The sequence below is a fragment of the Carassius carassius genome, chromosome 22 (genome assembly GCF_963082965.1).
Source record: "Carassius carassius chromosome 22, fCarCar2.1, whole genome shotgun sequence".
Classification (NCBI taxonomy): domain Eukaryota; kingdom Metazoa; phylum Chordata; class Actinopteri; order Cypriniformes; family Cyprinidae; genus Carassius; species Carassius carassius.
In genome coordinates, this window is record NC_081776.1 from 23,357,190 (window position 1) to 23,367,349 (window position 10,160).

The 10,160-nt window shown below is 37.0% G+C and overlaps 1 protein-coding gene across 2 annotated transcripts; it reads right to left on the reverse strand.

Moving 5' to 3' along the window:
• Positions 1-2,106: 2,106 nt before the first annotated feature.
• On the reverse strand, positions 2,107-9,505 carry LOC132099119 (gastrula zinc finger protein XlCGF8.2DB-like). Of its 2 annotated transcripts, XM_059505573.1 has the most exons (3): positions 8,646-9,505; positions 8,373-8,613; positions 2,107-3,803 (listed from the first exon to the last, which is right to left on the reverse strand). In XM_059505573.1, the coding sequence occupies exons 2-3, from the start codon at positions 8,455-8,457 to the stop codon at positions 2,929-2,931; spliced, it is 960 nt and encodes a 319-aa protein (XP_059361556.1). In that variant the 5' UTR covers positions 8,458-8,613; positions 8,646-9,505; the 3' UTR covers positions 2,107-2,928. The 2 variants fall into 2 exon arrangements, with proteins under 2 accessions (XP_059361556.1, XP_059361555.1); XM_059505572.1 differs by having other exon boundaries at positions 8,373-9,505.
• Positions 9,506-10,160: the final 655 nt, after the last annotated feature.

Genomic DNA, 10,160 nt, shown 5'->3' on the forward strand with positions numbered 1-10,160 from the left:
CTGAGCTGAACCAGACAGTTACTGAAGTGCAGAGGATGGATTCGATGAGGTGGAGTAGAACTGTTTCAGCAGATCCTGTGGCAGGTTAAACTTCCTCAGCTGGCGAAGGAAGTACAACCTCTGCTGGGCCTTTTTCACAATGGAGTCAATGTGAATGTCCCACTTCAGGTCCTGAGAGATAGTGGTGCCCAGGAACCTGAATGACTCCACTGCAGTCACAGTGCTGTTCATGATGGTGAGTGGGGGGAGTGCAGGGGGGTTTCTCCTGAAGTCCAAAGTCATCTCCACTGTTTTGAGCGTGTTAAGCTCCAGGTTGTTGAGAGTGCACCAGACAGCCAGCTCTTTAACCTCCTGTCTGTAAGCAGACTCGTCACCGTCCTGAATGAGGCCGATGAGTGTGGTGTCGTCTGCAAACTTCAGGAGCTTGACAGAGGGGTCCTTAGATGTGCAGTCATTAGTGTACAGGGAGAAGAGCAGTGGGGAGAGAACACAGCCCTGGGGAGCTCCGGTGCTGATTGTACGGGTGCTGGATGTGTATTTTCCCAGCCTCACTAGCTGCTGCCTGTCTGTCAGGAAGCTGTTGATCCACTGACAGACGGAGGTGGGCACGGAGAGCTGAGTTAGTTTGGGCAGGAGGAGGTTTGGCATGATCGTGTTAAAAGCCGAGCTGAAGTCCACAAACAGGATCCTCACATAGGTCCCCGGTCTGTCTAGGTGTTGCAGAACATAATGCAGTCCAATGTTTACTGCATCGTCCACAGACCTGTTTGCTCTGTAGGCAAACTGAAGAGGATCTAGCAAGGGTCCAGTGATGTCCTTCAGGTGGGCCAGCACTGGTTTTTCAAATGACTTCATGACTACAGACGTTAGAGCCACAGGCCTGTAGTCATTTAGTCCTGTAATTTTGGAATGGTGATTGAACTGATTGTAATTATCTACATTATTACACTCATTTTTAATGCACACCTTCCAATCAATCAGAATCCACATTTTTTTTAATTAATAAAACCTGTTGAGAGCTGATGTTAAATAATAATTGCTGATAAAACTAGATGTCATTACCTTTCCACTCCCTTAGCTCTTACTCTCTCTGTTTTACTCACTTTCAACTCACTTCATTCAGCCTGCCAGAGGCATGCCTTATGACATTGCAAGGGTCCAGAGGTGTGTGTGTGTGTGTGAGAGAGAGAGAGAGAGAGAGAGAGAGAGAGAGACATTTGCGCCGCCTATTTTGATGCATCTGAGAAAATGAAAATATGCACCTCAGCTCTCAGAACTACATGGGGTAAAAAAGAAAACAAAGTGTATTTATGCACCTGTTGCCTTTTTATGGTGAGAAGTACGGATGGCCTATGTGTAAAATGCTTGTCTTTTCTTGATGGTAAAACCAGTTTAAAACCTTTAAATCTATTAGTGATACAATTTAAAACAAATATTCTGTAAAATATCTGCTCTGTATCAGATTTATGAACATCATTTATTATGAACCAAACTGCAACAACAACAACTTCAAATAAGCTGCAGCTCGCTGGAGCAAGCTGCATAATTATTTCTAAATCCTTGGTACAAGTCATGCCCTTTCTCGTGTTGCTTGCTGCTCTTCTCACCATCAAATGACCAGCAGGATGGCAATGCAAGTGTTTCAATCCACATACCTTGTTTTTGTTTGGTCTGTACTTCTCACCATCAAAAGGCAGTAGATGTATAAATACACTTAGTTATTGTTTACTCCATGTAGTTCTGAGAGCTGAGGTGCATATTTTGATTTTCTCAGATACATCAAGGTTAGTGCGCAAAGATCTCTCTCTCACACACACACACACACACACACACACAATAATATGCTTTTATACTCCATATAACAGCCAGAAACGTTTTTTTTTTTTCACAGGAATATCTAAAGGGTTACTGGTCCCACCTAGTGATCAACTGTAAAAATTACAAATTTTACCCTCTTCCCAACAGGGAAAACCACCAACCATCAAGAATGCATTATTTTATGGTGTCAAGGCTTTGCAATCAAAAAATTTTGTTATAATGGATCAGGATTGAGCTTGATTAATAGATTTATACAAATAAATAAATAAATAAATAATATTTATCTGATACATTTTAACAGCAGTTTAATTTAGTGAATGTTTTCATCCCGAACATAATGAAAGGGTTATTAATTTGAACCATACACAAGGGTTAGACTAGAAACAGGTGCAAAACATAATTAAAAACCATAGCAACAAATTAATGATGAGAACATAAGACAAAGCAAAGGACAAACTAACTAAAAGCAAGACCAATTACAACAGAGAGGTTATAACATAACAGATCACTGTTTTACGGTTTCTATTTTGTCTGTCCAAAACCATTTAAAACTCTTTACACACACACAAAAACAAAAATAGGGTCTTGCACATGATATTTTAGGTCTATTTCTAAATATGATGGCTAAATAAATTATTACTACACTGATCATAATTAAACCATCTTACTCCAGAGTGAATGGTGAGTTTTTTTTATCCCATTTTACCTCCTATCACTGAAGAATAGTGATAGAATAAAGAGTCTTTCCAGAATGAATTTACAAATACTGTTTTAGGACTCTTTGATATGTAAAAGTCTGTTCTCAATGTGAATTCCCATGTAAACCTTAAGGTGTGCTTTCGGAGTTCAATCCGATTGAATGTTTACATGCACTCTCTATCGTATTAGAAAAAGAATAAACCACCCCCTTCAATACGATCGAAATTTAATTCTGATCAAGCTCAATCAGATCGATTAAGGGGTTTACATGAAGGATTTTCAGTCCGATTGAGCCATCAATCTGATTACAAACGGATTATTTGGTTGCATGTAAACATAGCCAGTTATGTCACATGAAAGGCTTATCTCTAAACAGTTTTCCTGAGTGAGTCCATGTGTGCTTATTAAGGGTTACTTTATATCTGATGCTTTTTCCTGATCACATATAAATATCTTCTCAGCAGTATGACTGTTCATGTGATGCTTTAGATTTAGTTTTTTTGAAAAGCTTTTTCCACACAGTTTGCAGGTGTAAGGTTTCTCTCGGTGACGATTTATGTGCCTGTTAAAGCTTCCTCGCTGAGTAAAACTGGTTCCACACTGAGGGCAGGTGTAAGGTTTCTCACCAGTGTGGATGCTCATATGGCATTTAAGTGTTCCTTTTACACTGAAACATTTTCCACACTGTTGGCAAGTGAAAGGCTTCTCTCCAGTGTGAATCATCATGTGGACTTTAAGGTTTCTGTGTTCAATGAACTGTTTTCCACATTGCTGGCAAGTGTAAGGCTTCTCTCCATCATGAATCATCTTGTGGACTCTAAGGTTTCCTTGCTGAGTAAAACCTTTTCCACACTGTTGGCAGATGAAAGGCTTCTCTCCAATGTGAATCATCTTGTGGACTCTAAGGTTTCCTTTTTGAGTGAAACTTTTCCCACACTGTTGGCAGGTGAAAGGCTTCTCTCCAGTGTGAATTCTCATGTGGTTTATAAGGCTTTCTTTTCGAATGAAACTACTTTCACACAGTTTGCAGGTGTAAGGTTTCTCTCGAGTATGAATTCTCATGTGCCTTTTAAGGCTTCCATTTCGACTGAAATTGTTTCCACACTGTTTGCAGGTGAAATTACCTCTAGATCCAGTCTTTTGGGCTATTTTTTGTGAGTACGCCTTTTCAATCTGTGAGCAACTAAATGACTTTTGTCCAGTTAAGAAACCATTATGTTTCTTATACTGATCTGTATCTTGCATTTCATTCAGTTCTTCAATTTCCTCTTTCAGTGGCATCAGGTCTAGGGCAAAGGGAGAAAAAAATACAAGTTAATTGCTGTATAAAAACAACAGTAGAACAGAAAGCAACAATAACCTTTCAAAATATTGTCCTCTCAACAATGCTCAGTATGGCAGAGAAACTGTATTTGAGAACAATACCAGTCAGGATGTAAGCCCCATTGTAGCATGGAAACTGTGCTTATTTAAGGTCTCTCCTAGAACTCAGTCTCTCCTAGAGCTATTGGATCTTCAACAACATAGATCACAACAATCTCTTGGATACCTTGTGAATTATGTTGACATTCGTGGACAAGAAACCCAGTGCCACAAGGCCCAGTACTAAGTCCTCTGATTTTCTCTGTATATGTTTTTTTTTCTTGAGACATTATAATTCGTTCATCTTCAGTTCTCTCTTCACAGCAGTTCAGTCAGTGTACTGTTTGAGTAAATGAATTACTCCGGGATATTGGTTTGTTTGAACTCAGAGGGAGTGTCAGCCACATTAAAAAAGTTAACAGCTTAAGTCATTTGTGGATTAATGCGTATTGGAGACGCGAACCGTTAAAAACGATTCAGTTCGATTTGGTGAACTGGTTCAAGAAGATCCGGTTACATCGAGTGATTCGTTCGCGAACCGGATATCACAAACTGCTTTGTTTTGAACTCTCTCACAACAAACAAGGAAGAGAAGACAATGCTGAAAAAAGTCGTAGTTTTTTGCTATTTTTGGACCAAAATGTATTTTCGATTCTTGAAAATATTCTAACTGACCCTCTGATGTCACATGGACTACTTTGATGATGTTTTTCTTACCTTTCTGGACATGGACAGTAGACCGTACACACAGCTTCAATGGAGGGACTGAGAGCTCTCGGACTAAATCTAAAATATCTTAAACTGTGATCTGAAGATAAATGGAGGACTTACTGGTTTGGAACGACATGAGGGTGAGTTATTAATTACATAATTTTGATTATTGGGTGAACTAACCCTTTAAGTGTTCAAAATTGAACCAGTTAAAGTTTGAGAGTAATCATTGTGCTAGGGCCCTATGTTTTTCGCGATGCGGAAAACGCGGACGGAACCGTGGAATCCATTCATAAATGCAACTCAGTTTAGCACGCATGACACTCGCTGTGATTTCAGCGTCTACCGTCTCACTAAATGAGGATGAAAACACGAAGAACATCTCCAGAACTGCTCTGACAGTCACTTCATGAGCATTTGACCCTTTGATTGGAGAAAAAGCATCATATCACAAATACACACAGAATATTTGAGGGGAAAAATATAATTAGGCTTCTTTAAGAAAAAAAAAAAATTAAGTTACCCACTTAAACCCATGCATTTTTTCTATGTGTATTTGTGCTTTGATTTGAAAGAAAACAGCGCATCCTTGTGGCGTGGCTGACACAGAAGAGCATAGGCAGTTTGAGTGATTTGGAGAGACAGAGGAGACTGCTGACAAAGGAATTTTTGAATAAAGTCTTTTTTTTCTGTCCAGCAAGGTAAGTTTGTGGTACAATGCAAATACTCCCACCACCTACACTCCTTTTGTTTCCCAGCGAGGATTATTTCACCCATCCCTACTGCTGATTGAAGAGCATCAGTGAATGAAATGTCACAGTTTTGCATTGAGTTTTGAAAACAGCAGAGGGTAGCCTAGATTTATGCTTGATTTACGCAAATGCGCTGTCAGAACTTATTTATACAGCACATTTTTTATTTTGGTCCTGCATGCGGACTTGTGGAATATTAATGTGCACCCCTGGCTATAGTAAATTTCATTAGGGCAAAAGACAATTTACCAATTTACCAAAATAACTTTAGAAGCTTTTTCCTCTTTAAATGTTTAGTTCCAATAATTTATTGAAGTGAGATGTTATTCAAGAGCCTGATTAAAGATAATATCAGAGTCTTAAAGTATGTTTACTATTTACTAATTCTGTGTACACTGCTGTCTAATCGCATCCATTGTTACAAAGCGGCTGTGAAAAACTAAGCAAGTACATAAATGATTCAAACTACCATTCAGAGACATTCTGTTTCATTCGCATTAAAGGCTTGTTCAAGATGCATCGGTGCTGCGCAGACCAATCGAGAGAGTGATTCAAAAGCTTAAAGAGCAGTCTGCTGTCTAATCACACTTCCCGGTTAGTGCTGCAACAAACAATTATTTTGAGAATTGATTAATCTAACAATTATTAGACTAATTGACTAATAATTTATTATTTCACTAATTATTAAGTAGACTTTGATTATTAAGCTTTTGCAGTTAGTTAAAGTATCGAGCTATATTCTAACAAATAAATAAAGGCAAGAACTTCAGCTTTGGAAGTCATATGTAATCACAATTATAAAATGAATTTATATATATATATATATATATATATATATATATATATATATATATTAGGGGCGTAACGGTACGCAAAAATCACGGTTCGGTACGTACCTCGGTTTTAAAGTCACGGTTCGGTTCATTTTCGGTACAGTAAGGGAAAGAAATGCAAACATTAAACTCCAGGTTGTTTATTACTATAAACTTTTTTTTACAATTTGTTACTCTTTTTTAAAATAATTCTTAATAATGTATAGATAAAATAAAAAAAGAATAAGAAATAAAATACTGCTGCAAAGTTCTCCACTAAATAAAATACTCTCAGTCTCAAACCAATATCATATAATAAAATATAATGAAAAATATAAATAAATAACGACAGTGCAGCATTACCAATCCCAGCTTGTAGGCCTGCTCATATTTTTAAAATATATAATATAACTTTTCCAAAGTGTAAAGTGCAGCATAAACAGTTTCAGTTTTGAGACCTGCTCAGATTCCGTTATAGCGTTGGCCCGATTGGAATTAAGAGCAAAGGTCTGTTTAAATGCTGACGGGAGTTGCGTTTGAATTACAATAGTTTTTTTCCTAGTTGTAGTGATGTTCACACTCGCGTGATGCCTTTTTAAAACCTTATGCCGGTGACACAATGGCATATTGCACCTGTCAAACATAGTGTATTTTGCCGTCAATTCTATTGACGGTGTCCTTTATCAGTGGGCTTTATATTTATGCTCAACATGAAGTATAGGTATTGTTGTCGTGAAGACAAGATCCTGGTCTGTTGGCGGCCTCCCTCTATGTCATATTTCAGCAGCAGCAGTGCGCCAGCGCCGCGTCGGGCACGATTCTGGTGTGTAAAGACACAGAAAACGCGAAGCAGCCTCCACGCAACTGACACACAGCAGAAATGCCACACTCACGCCACGCAGTCAGTTGTGTCACCGGTCTTAGAATCAGCGGCAGGGCGGGATTTGCGCTGAACGCGGAGACTTCCGACACTTAATATGTTCGTTTGAAAACACGAAAATGTACATATGTTCCGAAAAAACAAAATATTGCATTCGTTCATTCGGTACACACGTGCACCGTACCGAAAGCCCTGTACCGAAATGGTCCGGTACGACCCTAATATATATATATATATATATATATATATATATATGCCACAAAATATTTGATGACAGGGAAATTCTCTCATTCATCATTTAACAGCCGATTACACACGGACAAAATGGCAGACATGGGACAACACACTAAGGCCCAATCCCAATTCTACCCCTTAGCCCTTCCCCTTTCCCCTACCCCTCCGTTTCGAGTGTTCACGTGAAGGGGTAGAGGGGAAGGGGTAAGGGAAAGGACCAGACAGACAGATTTTTCAGGACCACACTTCAAACGAAGGGGTATGAATTATCTCGGCAACATGGCTGCTACGGCGAACAAAAAGACACATAAATGTAAGCTTTTTTGGCATAAATAAAGATTTTAATGAAAAGTAATCATTTGTTTTACGTTACATTCAATTGTGAGTTCATATTAATGGTCCTGTTACTCAAAGAAATGTTTGCAAAAAAATCGCTAATATTTGCTAACGTCATATCATTACAGACATGATAGGGCCACAGCATATGCCGTAGACACTGATGGGGGCTAATCCCCCCAATAATTAGAAATCGCTAAACCATTTTCATCATAAAATAGAATTGGGATTGGGCCTAAGATGGTAGAATGTTAAAGTCAAAGTGGGTGGGGCTACCGCAATATGATGTCATATTGCAGACAGGATACAGACAGACTGCTGTTTTTTTTAGCCTGGTTTGGCTTTATGAAGATTTTTTTTTTTAATTGGGTTTTTATTATACTACAATGGCTTTGTACACACAACTCCAACAAACATTTCTGTTCAAGCACCTTGAAGTGGATATTGCATAATAGGTGCCCTTCAAATCCTATCTATCCGACTGCTACTTTGTTTGTGTAAATGTATTACTTTTCATCATGAGTTTGTTTTATGCTTGGGCTAACTAAAAAAAAATATATACATATTTTGTTGATTGATTCCAGAGCAGATTTTGACAGGCGGAGAGATTTCCAAATGTGATCAAGGCAGATGCCAGAGAACAGCTCCACTCGGAGGTTCTGGACTATTTCTCAACTAAACTTGAAGTATGCAGTGTAGGATGTCTCGGGGGTAGATGTTTTTATAAGGATAAAATGAGTGAGTTCAGCTTTGAGAATGAAAACCAACCTGTTTGTGTCTCAGTATCTTCTTGTTTGACTCTGAATGTTTCATCAATCTTCACGTCTTCAATCTCCTCTTTAATAAATGCCATCTTTATAATAGTGTCACGTGGATCTCGGCTTCTTCACCAGGAGTTTTTCAGTGTGTTTTGGACACTCTGAAATGCTTAAGAAGAGAATAATTAAGAGAAAGAAAAATAAATCCAAACTCTGATACCGCTCAGCCAAGAGTGCCAATCATTCTGAACCTGCTCGTGTTTCCACTGACAGGGAGCAGAACCCTCTACTTCAATAATATGTGACTGGAATCACTTATCTCTTTTAGAAGAAGAGTGTTAACCACTTCTACTGACCTGTAATATTAATAATACTGGGACATTCTTGGTATGCGGTAACATTTTGGCTTCTTAAATGTTGGAAAAAAAGTTACATGATTTTAATGTTGTTGTTTTTTTTGCATTCTACCAAAATAAAGAGATGTTTAACTATTAGGAATGGATATTGGTAAAGCTCGGGGACTCAAACAATTATAATTATGTTTAGATTGTTCAGACATTGGCCATGAAAATATTCCACCCTGTTAGAGACATATAGATAGTTATCACAACATGTTAATAATGTAAATGTTAAATAATGAGCTTTTTTTAGATAGTACTGTATATGTCCCTTATGCCATCTTATTATTTTTTTATTTTAAAAGCAATAACAAAACAATTATTGTCGAATAGAATGTGTCTTAATTATTAAATTAACAATTAAACATTTTTTGCCAATAGGGTTGTAAACAGGGCTTGACATTAACTTTTTTGCTCACTAGCAAACTGATTTTCCAAAGTTACTAACCACACAGCATTTTTAATAGCCACATTTTTGTTGTTGTGAATTTACCTGATTAAAGTTGAATATGGCGTGCTAAAACTTACTTGGACTAGATTTACAATCCTTTTAAATGTAAAACCACTGTACACACCCAAATCAAGACTACATAAATGTATAACAATAGAGGTCATTATCATTAGTTCTGATAAGATTGTGTGTGTAAAGCTCCTTTTTTTTTAAATAAAACCATGTATTAAGATAAAGACATAAAAAGTAGCTTCTTATTGCATAATTAAAATAGTGCATGGATGTAGAAGATTAATAAAAAAGATAAAAACCTAAACTGAAAAAATAAGTAATGTTTCCAAACTTTTGGTCTGTACTGTATGTCACCTCACAAAATTAGACAAAAGTATGGAAAAAATGTAACGTTGCTGTGAAATTATTATTTAAAATGACTTGTCTAACTGGGTGGAAAAGAGCATAAGAGGGTGGAACACCAGTGTTTCAATGCGTGTGTATATATATATATATATATATATGTATATATATATATATATACACGCATATAGAAACTTATTTGCTATATACACTAAATACTATTTATTTTATTAGAATTAAATGATGTCACTTCTATAAAATGGTCTCAATGAAATTGCAATCAGTTTTGGAATGCGAGAAAGTATGTACTAACAGGGTGGAAAATTACTTCAGGGACATGGTAATCGAGAAGGAAAAAAATAATCTATATTTTCACCTGATTTATATGTATGATTATTGGCAGTTTAGCCTAGTCTATAACATAATTAAAACCTATTGAGATTTTTTTTTTTTTTTTTTATCATTTCAAAGTTTATATTTCTTGTGGAAGTTGATTACTTTGCACTGAGGACATCATAAAATTGAATGCATATATCAATGAAAGGTGTGTAAAATACAAAATAGTATTATAATTTCTATTATCCCTGTTTAAGTC